The 18,993-nt window shown below is 46.5% G+C and overlaps 1 protein-coding gene across 3 annotated transcripts in view; it reads left to right on the forward strand.

Annotated features, from left to right (window-relative positions):
* Positions 1–18,993, forward strand: part of pdzd2 (PDZ domain containing 2) — a 157,722-nt gene that overhangs the window by 58,483 nt on the left and 80,246 nt on the right. For all 3 annotated transcript variants that reach the window (XM_031816597.1, XM_031816596.1, XM_031816598.1), the window contains one exon: positions 2,702–3,233. In XM_031816597.1, coding sequence (XP_031672457.1) covers positions 2,702–3,233 — 532 coding nt within the window. The remainder of the gene's footprint in view (positions 1–2,701; positions 3,234–18,993) is intronic.

Below are 18,993 nucleotides of genomic sequence, written 5' to 3' on the forward strand. Positions count from 1 at the left end.
ATCTACAGTCTACAGACCCTACTGAGTATTCCCTGTTAAACTACACCACATCTACAGTCTACAGACCCTTCTGAGTATTCCCTGTGAAACCACACCACATCTACAGTCTACAGACCCTTCTGAGTATTCCCTGTGAAACCACACCACATCTACAGTCTACAGACCCTACTGAGTATTCCCTGTGAAACCACACCACATCTACAGTCTACAGACCCTACTGAGTATTCCCTGTGAAACCACACCACATCTACAGTCTACAGACCCTACTGAGTATTCCCTGTGAAACCACACCACATCTACAGTCTACAGACCCTACTGAGTATTCCCTGTGAAACCACACCACATCTACAGTCTACAGACCCTACTGAGTATTCCCTGTGAAACCACACCACATCTACAGTCTACAGACCCTACTGAGTATTCCCCCTCAATACTTTCACTGCTGAACACAGAATAGTTCTTTGCTCTGAGCCAATATGTATTACATAAACAGTGATTCGTGTAGGGGGACATTTATTTGACCTTAGAACATGTTTTAAAACCCACATTTAATGCAAATATCACTTAAATATGAACAAAATATAAATCATGAATAGTTATTGATACTTTTCTGCGATTACATAGGCGACATTTAATGTTGAACATTTTAGAAATCCCGTGACCTGCAAGTACTGTATTTTTAGTATTGCTGATGAGACGCTCAAATCACGTTGGCTGGTATCAAACTTTCCTGTGGCTTGATGTCGTGGAAGCTCTGTCGGCACGGGGATTGGAGCTGTCCGTTTGGCCAGCGCAGTACGCACACTCGATTTAGCCACAGATCTCTCGGTCCGCCAGGGAGGCAGAGTTTGTCTTTTAAGACAAATTAAATGATTCAAAATGGGAACATTTTGCCTACCCAGTGCCCAGGGCTTCTGAATCAAGTGCACCTACTGCCAACAGGGTTTCTGAATCAAGTGAACCTACTGCCAACAGGGTTTCTGAATCAAGTGCACCTACTGCCAACAGGGTTTCTGAATCAAGTGCACCTACTGCCAACAGGGTTTCTGAATCAAGTGCACCTACTGCCAACAGGGTTTCTGAATCAAGTGCACCTACTGCCAACAGGGTTTCTGAATCAAGTGCACCTACTGCCAACAGGGTTTCTGAATCAAGTGCACCTACTGCCAACAGGGTTTCTGAATCAAGTGCACCTACTGCCAACAGGGTTTCTGAATCAAGTGCACCTACTGCCAACAGGGTTTCTGAATCAAGTGCACCTACTGCCAACAGGGCTTCTGAATCAAGTGCACCTACTGCCAACAGGGTTTCTGAATCAAGTGCACCTACTGCCAACAGGGTTTCTGAATCAAGTGCACCTACTGCCAACAGGGTTTCTGAATCAAGTTCACCTACTGCCAACAGGGTTTCTGAATCAAGTGCACCTACTGCCAACAGGGTTTCTGAATCAAGTGCACCTACTGCCAACAGGGTTTCTGAATCAAGTGCACCTACTGCCAACAGGGTTTCTGAATCAAGTGCACCTACTGCCAACAGGGTTTCTGAATCAAGTGCACCTACTGCCAACAGGGTTTCTGAATCAAGTGCACCTACTGCCAACAGGGTTTCTGAATCAAGTGCACCTACTGCCAACAGGGTTTCTGAATCAAGTGCACCTACTGCCAACAGGGTTTCTGAATCAAGTGCACCTACTGCCAACAGGGTTTCTGAATCAAGTGCACCTACCACCAACAGTAGAACACTAAATAAATGAGCACAAGCCTTTATGCCTTTATCATTGGCTTTTCTAAAGAACTGTTTGGTGATCGACTAGGAAGGCCTTGATCCACCGGTTGATGGCCGGTGGTTTATTGTGTTCCACTCAGACGATAATGACATACATAATGTCACTGAAATGGCTTGGAAACTGAAAGTCAGAGATTTCAGAGCTGCATCAAGATAGCTGGAAGGGTAACAGGATGATTTACACTGTTAATATGCTTCTCACTTATTCTGACATCTCCCCTCCTCCTCTCCTCCTCCATCTCCTGTCCTTCTCCTCTCCTCCTCCTCTCCATCTCCCCTCCTCCTCCTCTCCTTCTCCCTACATCTCCTCTCCTCCATCTCCTCTCCTTCTCCTCCCTACATCTCTCCATCTCCTCTCCATCTCCTCTCCTCCTCCTCTCCTCTCCTCCTCGCCATCTCCTGTCCTCCTACTCTCCGTCTCCTGTCCTCCTCCTCTTCATCTCCTGTCCTCCTCCTCTCCTTCTCCCCTCCTCCTCCTCTCCTTCTCCCTACATCTCCTCTCCTCCATCTCCTCTCCTTCTCCTCCCTACATCTCTCCATCTCCTCCTCCATCTTTTGTCCTTCTCCTTTACTCCTCCTCTACATCTCCTCTCCTCCTCCTCTCCATCTCCCCTCCTCCTCCTCTCCATCTCCTCTCCTCCTCCATCTCCTGTCCTCCTCTTCATCTCCTCTCCTCCTCTCCATCTCCTCCTCTCCATCTCCCCTCCTCCTCCTCTCCCCCTCCTCTCCATCTCCTCTCCTTCTCCCTACATCTCTCATCCTCCTCTTCATCTCCTCTCCTCCTCCATCTCCTGTCCTCCTCCTCTCCTCCATCTCCTGTCCTCCTCCTCTCAATCTCCTCTCCTCCTCCTCTCCTTCTCCCTACATCTTCTCTCCTCCTCCATCCCCTGTCCTCCTCCTCTCCTCTTCTCTACAGTTACCTGGCTGACCAGTGCTGGAATGGCGGCTGCATCTACCTGATCATGCTCCGGAGGATCAAGCGCAAAGCCCCTCTCCCTCCATGCAATGGAAACAGCAAAGTCACCAACAGTGGTGACTCCGCCCACTCCCTGGACGACCTGAGCGGCATCTCCTCCGAGCCTCCCAGTAGCCTGCTGACGCAGAACGGCGATGGTAAACGTTTGCGAAAGTTCGGCGTCATCTCCCGGTCGTCGTTAAATCGTGATAGTACAGACGGTAAGGACGGTAGCTGTGACGATGGCGGCAGGGAGGCGGTGGAGAATGGTTACCACGGCTACAGAGGATCCACGGTATCCATGGAGATGGAGGTCACGCCCCCTGAGGGGAGACCAGGAAGGAAGGATGAGGGGCCCATGACTGTCCTGCCCCCTCTAGCGATCCCCCGCAACCTGCTGAACAGTGGAGGGACCGCCACCCTGCCGAACCGCTCCCACAGGGGACTGTCAGAACACAAGACAGAGTCATTCAGCAGTGATACCTCCAGTCAGGTAAGACAGACAGTCTCTATCAGTGAATCCTCCAATCAGTAAGACTGACTGCCATTCAGCAGTGATACCTCCAGTCAGGTAAGACAGACAGTCTCTATCAGTGATACCTCCAGTCAGGTAAGACAGACAGTCTCTAAGCAGTGATACCTCCTGTCAGGTAAGACAGACAGTCTCTAAGCAGTGATACCTCCAGTCAGGTAAGACAGACAGTCTCTATCAGTGATACCTCCTGTCAGGTAAGACAGACAGTCTCTAAGCAGTGATACCTCCAGTCAGGTAAGACAGACAGTCTCTATCAGTGATACCTCCAGTCAGGTAAGACAGACAGTCTCTAAGCAGTGATACCTCCTGTCAGGTAAGACAGACAGTCTCTAAGCAGTGATACCTCCAGTCAGGTAAGACAGACAGTCTCTATCAGTGAATCCTCCAATCAGTAAGACTGACTGCCATTCAGCAGTGATACCTCCAGTCAGGTAAGACAGACAGTCATTCAGCAGTGATACCTCCAGTCAGGTAAGACAGACAGTCTCTAAGCAGTGATACCTCCTGTCAGGTAAGACAGACAGTCTCTAAGCAGTGATACCTCCAGTCAGGTAAGACAGACAGCCATTCAGCAGTGATACCTCCAGTCAGGTAAGACAGACAGCCATTCAGCAGTGGTACCTCCAGTCAGGTAAGACAGACAGTCTCTATCAGTGAATCCTCCAATCAGGTAAGACAGACAGCCATTCAGCAGTGATACCTCCAGTCAGGTAAGACAGACAGCCATTCAGCAGTGATACCTCCAGTCAGGTAAGACAGACAGCCATTCAGCAGTGATACCTCCAGTCAGGTAAGACAGACAGCCATTCAGCAGTGGTACCTCCAGTCAGGTAAGACAGACAGTCTCTATCAGTGAATCCTCCAATCAGGTAAGACAGACAGCCATTCAGCAGTGATACCTCCAATCAGGTAAGACAGACAGCCATTCAGCAGTGATACCTCCAGTCAGGTAAGACAGACAGCCATTCAGCAGTGATACCTCCAGTCAGGTAAGACAGACAGCCATTCAGCAGTGATACCTCCAGTCAGGTAAGACAGACAGCCATTCAGCAGTGGTACCTCCAGTCAGGTAAGACAGACAGTCTCTATCAGTGAATCCTCCAATCAGGTAAGACAGACAGCCATTCAGCAGTGATACCTCCAATCAGGTAAGACAGACAGCCATTCAGCAGTGATACCTCCAATCAGGTAAGACAGACAGCCATTCAGCAGTGATACCTCCAATCAGGTAAGACAGACAGCCATTCAGCAGTGATACCTCCAGTCAGGTAAGACAGACAGCCATTCAGCAGTGGTACCTCCAGTCAGGTAAGACAGACAGTCTCTATCAGTGAATCCTCCAATCAGGTAAGACAGACAGCCATTCAGCAGTGATACCTCCAGTCAGGTAAGACAGACAGCCATTCAGCAGTGATACCTCCAGTCAGGTAAGACAGACAGCCATTCAGCAGTGATACCTCCAATCAGGTAAGACAGACAGCCATTCAGCAGTGATACCTCCAGTCAGGTAAGACAGACAGCCATTCAGCAGTGATACCTCCAGTCAGGTAAGACAGACAGCCATTCAGCAGTGATACCTCCAATCAGGTAAGACAGACAGCCATTCAGCAGTGATACCTCCAGTCAGGTAAGACAGACAGCCATTCAGCAGTGATACCTCCAATCAGGTAAGACAGACAGCCATTCAGCAGTGATACCTCCAGTCAGGTAAGACAGACAGTCTCTATCAGTGAATCCTCCAATCAGGTAAGACAGACAGCCATTCAGCAGTGATACCTCCAGTCAGGTAAGACAGACAGCCATTCAGCAGTGATACCTCCAGTCAGGTAAGACAGACAGCCATTCAGCAGTGATACCTCCAATCAGGTAAGACAGACAGCCATTCAGCAGTGATACCTCCAGTCAGGTAAGACAGACAGCCATTCAGCAGTGATACCTCCAGTCAGGTAAGACAGACAGCCATTCAGCAGTGATACCTCCAATCAGGTAAGACAGACAGCCATTCAGCAGTGATACCTCCAGTCAGGTAAGACAGACAGCCATTCAGCAGTGATACCTCCAGTCAGGTAAGACAGACAGCCATTCAGCAGTGATACCTCCAATCAGGTAAGACAGACAGCCATTCAGCAGTGATACCTCCAGTCAGGTAAGACAGACAGCCATTCAGCAGTGATACCTCCAGTCAGGTAAGACAGACAGCCATTCAGCAGTGATACCTCCAATCAGGTAAGACAGACAGTCTCTATCAGTGAATCCTCCAATCAGGTAAGACAGACAGCCATTCAGCAGTGATACCTCCTGTCAGGTAAGACAGACAGTCTCTAAGCAGTGAATCCTCCAGTCAGGTAAGACAGACAGCCATTCAGCAGTGATACCTCCAGTCAGGTAAGACAGACAGCCATTCAGCAGTGATACCTCCAGTCAGGTAAGACAGACAGCCTCTATCAGTGAATCCTCCAATCAGGTAAGACAGACAGCCATTCAGCAGTGATACCTCCAGTCAGGTAAGACAGACAGCCATTCAGCAGTGATACCTCCAGTCAGGTAAGACAGACAGCCATTCAGCAGTGATACCTCCAGTCAGGTAAGACAGACAGCCATTCAGCAGTGATACCTCCAGTCAGGTAAGACAGACAGCCATTCAGCAGTGATACCTCCAGTCAGGTAAGACAGACAGCCATTCAGCAGTGATACCTCCAGTCAGGTAAGACAGACAGCCATTCAGCAGTGATACCTCCAGTCAGGTAAGACAGACAGCCATTCAGCAGTGATACCTCCAATCAGGTAAGACAGACAGCCATTCAGCAGTGATACCTCCAATCAGGTAAGACAGACAGCCATTCAGCAGTGAATCCTCCAGTCAGGTAAGACAGACAGCCATTCAGCAGTGAATCCTCCAGTCAGGTAAGACAGACAGTCATTCAGCAGTGATACCTCCAGTCAGGTAAGACAGACAGCCATTCAGCAGTGATACCTCCTGTCAGGTAAGACAGACAGCCATTCAGCAGTGATACCTCCTGTCAGGTAAGACAGACAGCCATTCAGCAGTGATACCTCCTGTCAGGTAAGACAGACAGCCATTCAGCAGTGATACCTCCTGTCAGGTAAGACAGACAGCCATTCAGCAGTGATACCTCCAGTCAGGTAAGACAGACAGTCTCTATCAGTGATACCTCCTGTCAGGTAAGACAGACAGCCATTCAGCAGTGATACCTCCAGTCAGGTAAGACAGACAGCCATTCAGCAGTGATACCTCCAGTCAGGTAAGACAGACAGCCATTCAGCAGTGATACCTCCAGTCAGGTAAGACAGACAGTCTCTAAGCAGTGATACCTCCAGTCAGGTAAGACAGACAGCCATTCAGCAGTGATACCTCCAGTCAGGTAAGACAGACAGTCTCTATCAGTGAATCCTCCAATCAGGTAAGACAGACAGCCATTCAGCAGTGATACCTCCTGTCAGGTAAGACAGACAGCCATTCAGCAGTGATACCTCCTGTCAGGTAAGACAGACAGCCATTCAGCAGTGATACCTCCAGTCAGGTAAGACAGACAGTCTCTATCAGTGATACCTCCTGTCAGGTAAGACAGACAGCCATTCAGCAGTGATACCTCCAGTCAGGTAAGACAGACAGCCATTCAGCAGTGATACCTCCAGTCAGGTAAGACAGACAGCCATTCAGCAGTGATACCTCCAGTCAGGTAAGACAGACAGTCTCTAAGCAGTGATACCTCCAGTCAGGTAAGACAGACAGCCATTCAGCAGTGATACCTCCAGTCAGGTAAGACAGACAGTCTCTATCAGTGAATTCTCCAATCAGGTAAGACAGACAGCCATTCAGCAGTGATACCTCCAGTCAGGTAAGACAGACAGTCATTCAGCAGTGATACCTCCAATCAGGTAAGACAGACAGCCATTCAGCAGTGGTACCTCCAGTCAGGTAAGACAGACAGCCATTCAGCAGTGATACCTCCAATCAGGTAAGACAGACAGCCATTCAGCAGTGATACCTCCAGTCAGGTAAGACAGACAGCCATTCAGCAGTGGTACCTCCAGTCAGGTAAGACAGACAGTCATTCAGCAGTGATACCTCCAGTCAGGTAAGACAGACAGCCATTCAGCAGTGGTACCTCCAGTCAGGTAAGACAGACAGTCATTCAGCAGTGATACCTCCAGTCAGGTAAGACAGACAGCCATTCAGCAGTGATACCTCCAGTCAGGTAAGACAGACAGCCATTCAGCAGTGATACCTCCAGTCAGGTAAGACAGACAGCCATTCAGCAGTGGTACCTCCAGTCAGGTAAGACAGACAGCCATTCAGCAGTGGTACCTCCAGTCAGGTAAGACAGACAGCCATTCAGCAGTGAATCCTCCAGTCAGGTAAGACAGACAGCCATTCAGCAGTGAATCCTCCAATCAGTAAGACAGACAGCCATTCAGCAGTGATACCTCCAGTCAGGTAAGACAGACAGCCATTCAGCAGTGATACCTCCAGTCAGGTAAGACAGACAGTCTCTATCAGTGAATCCTCCAATCAGGTAAGACAGACAGCCATTCAGCAGTGATACCTCCAGTCAGGTAAGACAGACAGCCATTCAGCAGTGATACCTCCAGTCAGGTAAGACAGACAGCCATTCAGCAGTGATACCTCCAGTCAGGTAAGACAGACAGTCTCTATCAGTGAATCCTCCAATCAGGTAAGACAGACAGCCATTCAGCAGTGATACCTCCAGTCAGGTAAGACAGAGCACTCTGTGGGTTCAACACATTGATCAAATGGAGCTGCTTGATTTAGTCTACTCGGTACAATGGAACTATTGGAATAGTAAAAGATCACAACTCATAAGCTAAATTAAGTGCAAAGTATTTGACACCTACAGCGCCTTAGGGAAGTATTCAGACCCCTTGACTTTTTCCACATTATATTGCGTTACAGCCTCATTCTAAAATGGATTAAATCGTTTTTTCCCTGCATTATACAACGTAATGACAAAGCGAAAATTTACAAATGTTTAAAAAAAACAGCAACAACAAATATGACATTTCCATAAGTATTCAGACCCTTTACTCAGTCCTTTGTTGAAATACCTTTGTCAGCGATTACAGCCTGGAGTCTTCTTGGGTATGACGCTACAAGCTTGGCACACCTGTATTTGGGGAGTTTCTCCCATTCCTCTCTGTCAGGTTGGATGGGGAGCGTCGCTGCACAGCTATTTTCAGATTTCTCTAGAGATGTTCGATTGGATTCAAGTCCGGGCTCTGGCTGGGCCACTTAAGGACATTCAAAGACTTGTCATCCCGAAGCCACTCTTGTGTTGTCTTGGCTGTGTGCTTAGGGTTGTTGTTCTGTTGGAAGGTGAACCTTCGTCCCAGTCTGAGGTCCTGAGCGCTCTGGAGCAGGTTTACATCAAGGATCTTTCTGTACTTTGCTCCGTTCATCTTTGCCTCGATCCTGACTAGTCTCCCAGTCCCTGCCACTGAAAAAAATCTCCACAGCATGATGCTGCCACTACCATGCTTCACCTTGGGGATGGTGCCAGGTTTCCTCCAGACGTGATGCTTGGCATTCAGGCCAAATAATTAAATCTTGGTTTCATTAGACCAGAGAATATTGTTTCTTATGGTCTGAGAGTCTTTAGGTGCCTTTTGGCAAACTCCAAGCAGGCTGTCATGTACCTTTGACTGAGGAGTGGCTTCAATGTGTCCACTCTACGATAAAGACCTGTTTGGTGGAGTGCTGCAGATTGGAGTACTTGTCGAAAGTTCTCCCATCTCCACAGAGGAACTCTGGAGGTCACCTCTCTGACCAATACACTTCTCCCTTGATTGCTCAGCCTCGGCACAATCCTGTCTCAGAGCTCTATGGACAATTCCTTCGACCCCATGTCTTGGTTTTTGCTCTGACATGCACTGACAACTGTGGGACCTTGTATAGGCAGGTGTGTGCCTTTCCAAATAATGTCCAATCAATTGAATTTACCACAGGTGGACTCCAATCAAGTTGTAGAAACATCTCAAGAATGATCAATGGAACCGTTCTGCCCCCGAACAGGCAGTTAACCCACTGTTCCTAGGCCGTCATTGAAAATAAGAATTTGTTCTTAACTGACTTGCCTGGTTAAATAAAGGTAAAATTTAATTTAATTAAAAAAAATAAAAAACACACACACACACACACACACTCTGCCACTCCAACAAACACATGCACGCACGCACGCGCACACACACACACACACACACACACACACACACACACACACACACACACACACACACACACACACACACACACACACACACACACACACACACACACACACACACACACACACACACACACACACACACACACACACACACACACACACACACACACACACACACACTCACTCACTCCCTCTGCTCACTCACACATAATATGCACATACATTCATACTGACTCCACACCCACTCACATAAACACTGCTGCTACTCTGTTTATCAAATATTTTGTTGTCACCTTACCCCATATCTACAGTTGAAGTCGGATGTTTACATACACTTAGGTTGGAGTCATTAAAACTCGGTTTTCAACCACTCCACAAATTTCTTGTTAACAAACTATAGTTTTGGCAAGTCAGTTAGGACATCTACTTTGTGCATGACACAAGTAATTTTTCCAACAATTGTTTACAGACAGATTATTTCACTTATAATTCACTGTATCACAATTCTAGTGGGTCAGAAGTTTACATACACTAAGTTGACTGTGCCTTTAAACAGCTTGGAAAATTCCAGAAAATGATGTCATGGCTTTAGAAGCTTCTGATAGGCTAATTGACATAATTTGAGTCAATTGGAGGTGTACCTGTGGATATATTTCAAGGCCTACCTTCAAACTCTGTGCCTCTGCTTGACATCATGGGAAAATCTAAAGAAATCAGCCAAGACCTCAGAAAAACAAATTGGTGCGAAAACTGCAAATCAATCCCAGAACAACAGCAAAGGACCTTGTGAAGATGCTGGAGGAAACAGGTACAAAAGTATCTATATCCACAGTAAAACAAGTCCTATATCGACATAATCTGAAAGGCTGCTCAGCAAGGAAGAAGCCCCCAAGAAGCCACCATAAAAAAGCCAGACTACGATTGTACTTTTTTGGAGAAATGTCCTCTGGTCTGATGAAACAAAAATAGAACTGTTTGGCCATAACGACCATCGTTATGTTTGGAGGAAAAAGGGATAGGCTTGAAAGCCGAAGAACACCATCCCAACCTTGAAGCACGGAGGTGGCAGAATCATGTTTTGGAGGTGCTTTGCTGCAGGAGGGACTGGTGCACTTCACAAAATATATATTGACATCAGTCAGGAAGTTAAAGCTAGGTCGCAAATGGGTCTTCCAAATGGACATTGACCCCAAGCATACTTCCAAAGTTTTGGCAAAATGGCTTAAGGACAACAAAGTCAAGGTATTGGAGTGGCCATCACAAAGCCCTCACCTCAATCCTATAGAAAATTTGTGGGCAGAACTGAAAAAAGCGTGTGCGAGCAAGGAGGCCTACAAACCTGACTTAGTTACACCAGCTCTGTCAGTAGGAATGGGCCAAAATTCACCCAACTTATTGTGGGAAGCTTGTGGAAGGCTACACGAAACATTTGACCCAAGGTAAACAATTTAAAGCTAATGCTACCAAATACTACACATTCTTAAAATAAAGTGGTGATCCTAACTGACCTAAAACAGGGAATTTTTACTAGGATTAAATGTCAGGAATTGTGACAGAGTTTAAATGTAGTTGGCTCAGGTGTATGTAAACTTCAGACATCAACTGTACATCCATTACTCCATTATCTCTGCACGTTGTTTTTTATTTATTTATTTATTTATCCATTATTTTACCAGGTAAGTTGACTGAGAACACGTTCTCATTTACAGCAACTACCTGGGGAATAGTTACAGGGGAGAGGAGGGGGATGAATGAGCCAATTGTAAACTGGGGATTATTATGGTACTGGAACTTACCCTGTAAATAGTCACCTTCCCCCTGCACATATCTACCTCCTATAGTATGGTATTAAATGACCCTGTATATAGTATGGTATTAACTGACCCTGTATATAGTATGGTATTAACTGCCCCTTTATATAGTATGGTATTAACTGACCCTGTATATAACTACTGACCCTGTATATAGTATGGTATTAACCTGACACTGTATATAGTATGGTATTAACTGACCCTGTATATAGTATGGTATTAACCTGACACTGTATATAGTATGGTATTAACTGACCCTGTATATAGTATGGTATTAACTGACCCTGTATATAGTATGGTATTAACTGACCCTGTATATAGTATGGTATTAACTCACCCTGTATATAGTATGGTACTAACTGACCCTGTATATAGTATGGTATTAACTGACCCTGTATATAGTATGGTATTAACTGACCCTGTATATAGTATGGTATTGCCTACACAACACTGCCCCAGTGGGAGTACGTTCAATGTCAATGCGCTCTGCAAAGTGACGGAAAACGACATTGCGACACTGCGCTACACTCCGCAGCATTTAGCCAATCAGAGGGGGTTAGGCTGCCTTTTGAAGCCCTGACAGGCCTGGCTAGTTTAGAGATTGAAGACAAGGCATTATGCAAAATGGATGGGTCACTTCCAGACATTAATGAGACCAAACTGAGGAGACAAACAGTAGTAGTGAATGACGTGAGGAAGTCTGTTGTTCATAGAGTCCCGTCTTCCTTCTGAATGGGGATGACGTTAGCTGCATGTTGAGTTAGCTTTTCTTCAGAAATACTGTAATCCTGCCAACAAACTCTCCCTTGTACACCCATGAGTCATCCACAGTGACTAACCTCACCACAGAACCACAGACAAAGTGGATCAATGCTAAGCAAATACACACAACAGCACGCTACTGTTAACTCTGACTACTGTTTACTGTTAACTCTAACTACTGTTAACTCTAACTACTGTTAACTCTGGTACTGTTAATTCTAACTACTGTTATCTCTGACTACTGTTAACTCTGACTACTGTTTACTGTTAACTCTGACTACTGTTAACTCTAACTACTGTTAACTCTAACTACTGTTAACTCTGACTACTGTTAACTCTGACTACTGTTAACTCTAACTACTGTTAACTCTGACTACTGTTATCTCTGACTACTGTTAACTCTGACTACTGTTAACTCTGACTACTGTTAACTCTGACTACTGTTATCTCTGACTACTGTTAACTCTGACTACTGTTAACTCTGACTACTGTTAACTCTGACTACTGTTAACTCTAACTACTGTTAACTCTAACTACTGTTAACTCTGACTACTGTTAACTCTGACTACTGTTAACTCTAACTACTGTTAACTCTGACTACTGTTAACTCTAACTACTGTTAACTCTGACTACTGTTAACTCTAACTACTGTTAACTCTGACTACTGTTAACTCTGACTATTGTTAACTCTGACTACTGTTAACTCTGACTACTGTTAACTCTAACTACTGTTAACTCTGACTACTGTTAACTCTAACTACTGTTAACTCTGACTACTGTTAACTCTAATTACTGTTAACTCTGACTACTGTTAACTCTGACTACTGTTAACTCTAACTACTGTTAACTCTGACTACTGTTAACTCTAACTACTGTTAACTCTGACTACTGTTAACTCTGACTACTGTTAACTCTGACTACTGTTAACTCTAACTACTGTTAACTCTGACATTAGGCTCTATACAGGTTATAGAAAATAACTCAAGCTCTGTATGTTCTGTTCAGACCCCAGACCTACAGCTCTGTATGTTCTGTTCAGACCCCAGACCTACAGCTCTGTATGTTCTGTTCAGACCCCAGACCTAAGCTCTGTATGTTCTGTTCAGACCCCAGACCTACAGCTCTGTATGTTCTGTTCAGACCCCAGACCTAAGCTCTGTATGTTCTGTTCAGACCCCAGACCTACAGCTCTGTATGTTCTGTTCAGACCCCAGACCTAAGCTCTGTATGTTCTGTTCAGACCCCAGACCTAAGCTCTGTATGTTCTGTTCAGACCCCAGACCTACAGCTCTGTATGTTCTGTTCAGACCCCAGACCTAAGCTCTGTATGTTCTGTTCAGACCCCAGACCTAAGCTCTGTATGTTCTGTTCAGACCCCAGACCTAAGCTCTGTATGTTCTGTTCAGACCCCAGACCTACAGCTCTGTATGTTCTGTTCAGACCCCAGACCTACAGCTCTGTATGTTCTGTTCAGACCCCAGACCTAAGCTCTGTATGTTCTGTTCAGACCCCAGACCTACAGCTCTGTATGTTCTGTTCAGACCCCAGACCTACAGCTCTGTATGTTCTGTTCAGACCCCAGACCTACAGCTCTGTATGTTCTGTTCAGACCCCAGACCTACAGCTCTGTATGTTCTGTTCAGACCCCAGACCTACAGCTCTGTATGTTCTGTTCAGACCCCAGACCTACAGCTCTGTATGTTCTGTTCAGACCCCAGACCTACAGCTCTGTATGTTCTGTTCAGACCCCAGACCTAAGCTCTGTATGTTCTGTTCAGACCCCAGACCTACAGCTCTGTATGTTCTGTTCAGACCCCAGACCTAAGCTCTGTATGTTCTGTTCAGACCCCAGACCTAAGCTCTGTATGTTCTGTTCAGACCCCAGACCGAAGCTCTGTATGTTCTGTTCAGACCCCAGACCTAAGCTCTGTATGTTCTGTTCAGACCCCAGACCTACAGCTCTGTATGTTCTGTTCAGACCCCAGACCTAAGCTCTGTATGTTCTGTTCAGACCCCAGACCTAAGCTCTGTATGTTCTGTTCAGACCCCAGACCGAAGCTCTGTATGTTCTGTTCAGACCCCAGACCTAAGCTCTGTATGTTCTGTTCAGACCCCAGACCTAAGCTCTGTATGTTCTGTTCAGACCCCAGACCTACAGCTCTGTATGTTCTGTTCAGACCCCAGACCTAAGCTCTGTATGTTCTGTTCAGACCCCAGACCTAAGCTCTGTATGTTCTGTTCAGACCCCAGACCTAAGCTCTGTATGTTCTGTTCAGACCCCAGACCTAAGCTCTGTATGTTCTGTTCAGACCCCAGACCTAAGCTCTGTATGTTCTGTTCAGACCCCAGACCTAAGCTCTGTATGTTCTGTTCAGACCCCAGACCTAAGCTCTGTATGTTCTGTTCAAACCCCAGACCTAAGCTCTGTATGTTCTGTTCAGACCCCAGACCTAAGCTCTGTATGTTCTGTTCAGACCCCAGACCTAAGCTCTGTATGTTCTGTTCAGACCCCAGACCTACAGCTCAAAGATAATAAAACAAAAGCACTATTATTGAATACTACAGTAATATACGCAAAAACACAACAGTATATACCTTCAGTTTTCTTTTACCACAGTATTTATACTATATACTATAGAGTAAACTACAATAAAGTCTCCCAAAAAATACTACAGTAAAAACTATAATATTCCAACCATAGTACACACTATAGTATGTGTTTCGTGTGAGATACACCTGAAAGACGTGTATACAAGATAACAGTGTTTCTGGTTAATCCAGTGTGTTCTATAAGACTGTCTGAGGAGTTCAGGAGAGACGGGAAGCGTGAAAACAGGGAAAAGTTACACAGCGTGGGAACTCACGGAGATGTGACTGACTGTGACATGTCGGAAGGGCCGTGTTGAATGTCAGCTATGCCGATGCACTGCGACTCCACCCAGTGTCAGATGGTCTGTTGTTTTGGTTTTTGTCTCTACAAATAATTAAGAAAGTTGCACACTCTTGTCTCCTTGTTGTTGCTACGTTTCCGCTGAAGAGCTTTCATCAGGGTGAGTTGTTCTGTCTCTCACACTGTTATCTCAATACCATTCATGACTAATGGCTTTAGTTGGTGTCAGGCTCTTCCACCGTTGGTCTAAAAGCCAGTCAGGACTAGGAGAGGACTTGCCATTTTGATGTTGTTTGAATTAAAGAGTGGGGTTCAACAGCTAGTACTAAGAGAGAGAGGAGAGGACTAACCGTTGGGTTAGGGTTGGGAGAGGAGAGGAATAACTGCTGGGTTAGGGTTGGGAGAGGAGAGGACTAACTGTTGGGTTAGGGTTGGGGGAGGAGAGGAGTAACTGCTGGGTTAGGGTTGGGAGAGGAGAGGACTAGCTGTTGGGTTAGGGTTGGGAGAGGAGAGGACTAGCTGTTTGATTAGGGTTGGGAGAGGAGAGGAGTAACTGCTGGGTTAGGGTTGGGAGAGGAGAGGACTAGCTGTTGGGTTAGGGTTGGGAGAGGAGAGGAGTAACTGCTGGGTTAGGGTTGGGAGAGGAGAGGACTAGCTGTTTGATTAGGGTTGGGAGAGGAGAGGACTAGCTGTTGGGTTAGGGTTGGGAGAGGAGAGGACTAGCTGTTGGGTTAGGGTTGGGAGAGGAGAGGACTAGCTGTTGGGTTAGGGTTGGGAGAGGAGAGGACTAACTGTTGGGTTAGGGTTGGGAGAGGAGAGGACTAGCTGTTGGGTTAGGGTTGGGAGAGGAGAGGACTAGCTGTTGGGTTAGGGTTGGGAGAGGAGAGGACTAGCTGTTGGGTTAGGGTTGGGAGAGGAGAGGACTAGCTGTTGGGTTAGGGTTGGGAGAGGAGAGGACTAGCTGTTGGGTTAGGGTTGGGAGAGGAGAGGACTAGCTGTTGGGTTAGGGTTGGGAGAGGAGAGGACTAACCATTGGATAAATGTTAGGGTTGGGAGAGGAGAGGACTAGCTGTTGGGTTAGGGTTGGGAGAGGAGAGGACTAGCTGTTGGGTTAGGGTTGGGAGAGGAGAGGACTAGCTGTTGGGTTAGGGTTGGGAGAGGAGAGGACTAACCATTGGATAAATGTTAGGGTTGGGAGAGGAGAGGACTAGCTGTTGGGTTAGGGTTGGGAGAGGAGGACTAACTGCTGGGTTAGGGTTGGGAGAGGAGAGGACTAACTGCTGGGTTAGGGTTGGGAGAGGAGAGGACTAACCATTGGGTTAGGGTTGGGAGAGGAGAGGACTAACCATTGGATAAATGTTAGGGTTGGGAGAGGAGAGGACTAGCCATTGGATAAGGGTTAGGGTTGGGAGAGGAGAGGACTAACCATTGGATAAGGGTTAGGGTTGGGAGAGGAGAGGACTAGCTGTTGGGTTAGGGTTGGGAGAGGAGAGAACTAGCCATTGGATAAGGGTTAGGATTGGGAGGGGACAGGAGAGGAGAGGACTCACTGTTGGATAAGGGTTAGGGTTGGGAGGGGACAGGAGAGGACTCACCGTTGGATATGGGTTAGGGTTGGGAGGTGAAATGAAAGGACTAGCCCAGACAAGTGTGTCCTTGACTGACTCACTGTCCTCAGGCACTTCCCTACCTACCTGTCATCACTCACAACACACAACATCTTCAGACAGGACAGGACAGGACAGTGACTTAGTAATACACACGCTCTCAGAGTGTCTGTTTGTGTCTTACTCACTACTCACACACTCAGGGTTCTTCTCTTCACTAAACTTTACTAGACTGTTTGTTTTTCTCTGAGCAAAACGTTAACAGAAATGGGAATCTGCAACGGGTTTTAATCTTTCTTAGTGTTCAACAACCTCTCTCTGCCCTTAACCTTGTCCCGAACACCTCCAAAACAACAGTCATGTGGTTTGGTAAGAAGAATGTCCCTCTCCCCACAGGTGTGATTACTACCTCTGAGGGTTTAGAGCTTGAGGTAGTCACCTCATACAAGTACTTGGGAGTATGGCTAGACGGTCCACTGTCCTTCTCTCAGCACTTATCAAAGAAGCAGGCTAAAGTTAAATCTAGACTTGGTTTCCTCTATTGTAATCGCTCCTCTTTCACCCCAGCTGCCAAACTAACCCTGAATCAGATGACCATCCTACTCATGCTAGATTACGGAGACGTAATGTATAGATCAGCAGGTAATGGTGCTCTCGAGCAGCTAGATGGTCTTTACCATTCGGCCATCAGATTTTCCACCAATGCTCCTTATAGGACACATCACTGCACTCTATACTCCTCTGTAAACTGGTCATCTCTGTATACCCGTCGCAAGACCCACTGGTTGATGCTTATTTATAAAAACCCTCTTAGGCCTCAGTCTGAGAGGATGATATCTGAGATATCATCCTCTACATACAACACCCGTTCTGTCAGTCACATTGACGGTTACATGGCAAACTGTGGGTTACATGTCAAACATTAAGAACACCTTCCTAATAATGAGTTGCACCCCCCCCCCCCTCTGAACAGCCTCACTTCGTCGGGGCATGGACTAAAGCTTTCCACAGGATGTCTAAAGCTTTCCACAGGATGTCTAAAGCTTTCCACAGGGATGCTGGCCCCATGTTGACTCTACAAGGTGTCTAAAGTGTTCCACAGGGATGCTGGCCCCATGTTGACTCTACAAGGTGTCTAAAGCGTTCCACAGGGATGCTGGCCCCATGTTGACTCTACAAGGTGTCTAAAGCGTTCCACAGGGATGCTGGCCCCATGTTGACTCTACAAGGTGTCTAAAGCGTTCCACAGGGATGCTGGCCCCATGTTGACTCTACAAGGTGTCTAAAGCGTTCCACAGGGATGCTGGCCCCATGTTGACTCTACAAGGTGTCTAAAGCGTTCCACAGAGATGCTGGCCCCATGTTGACTCTACAAGGTGTCTAAAGCGTTCCACAGAGATGCTGGCCCCATGTTGACTCTACAAGGTGTCTAAAGCGTTCCACAGAGATGCTGGCCCCATGTTGACTCTACAAGGTGTCTAAAGCGTTCCACAGAGATGCTGGCCCCATGTTGACTCTACAAGGTGTCTAAAGCGTTCCACAGAGATGCTGGCCCCATGTTGACTCTACAAGGTGTCTAAAGCGTTCCACAGAGATGCTGGCCCCATGTTGACTCTACAAGGTGTCTAAAGCGTTCCACAGAGATGCTGGCCCCATGTTGACTCTACAAGGTGTCTAAAGCGTTCCACAGAGATGCTGGCCCATGTTGACTCTACAAGGTGTCTAAAGCGTTCCACAGAGATGCTGGCCCATGTTGACTCTAATGCTTCCCACATTTGTGTCCAGTTGGCTGGATGTTCTTTGGGTGGTGGACTATTCTTGATACACACGGGAAACTGTTGAGCGTGACAAACCCAGCAGCGTTGCAGTTCTTGACTCACTCAAACTGGTGCGCTTAACACCTACTACCATACCCTGTTCAAAGACACTTAAATATTCTGTCTTGCCCATTCACCATCTGCATGGCACACATACACTATTGTCTCAAGGCTTAAATATCCTACTTTAACCTGTCTCCTCCCCTTCATCTACAATGATTTAAGTGGATTTAACAAGTGACATCAATAAGGGATCATAGCTTTCACCTGGTCAGTCTATGTCATGGAAAGGGCAGGTGTTCCTAATGTTTTGTACACTCAGTGTACACCGACCTGTCCTTGTAGCTAATGGTGTGAACTTGGTGTTGTATATTCCTACACATTTTTACCATAGGGGTAATTCCATGGTAATCACCCCTGTGCCGTCATTCTGTTACCACACTGTGCATCTGCATTGTTCTTCAAGTACAATTTTCTGTGGAAATTGTTAAGTCTTCCTTGTGTGTAGAGTTTGTTTAACTTAGTAATCATTGTGCTTTTTGTTTGGTTTATGTTATCTAATGTGTAACATCTAATCTAACACTCCCCATCGTCTCCAGCAGCACATCTAATCTAACACTCCCCA

Source organism: Oncorhynchus kisutch, linkage group LG3 (assembly GCF_002021735.2).
Source record: "Oncorhynchus kisutch isolate 150728-3 linkage group LG3, Okis_V2, whole genome shotgun sequence".
Classification (NCBI taxonomy): domain Eukaryota; kingdom Metazoa; phylum Chordata; class Actinopteri; order Salmoniformes; family Salmonidae; genus Oncorhynchus; species Oncorhynchus kisutch.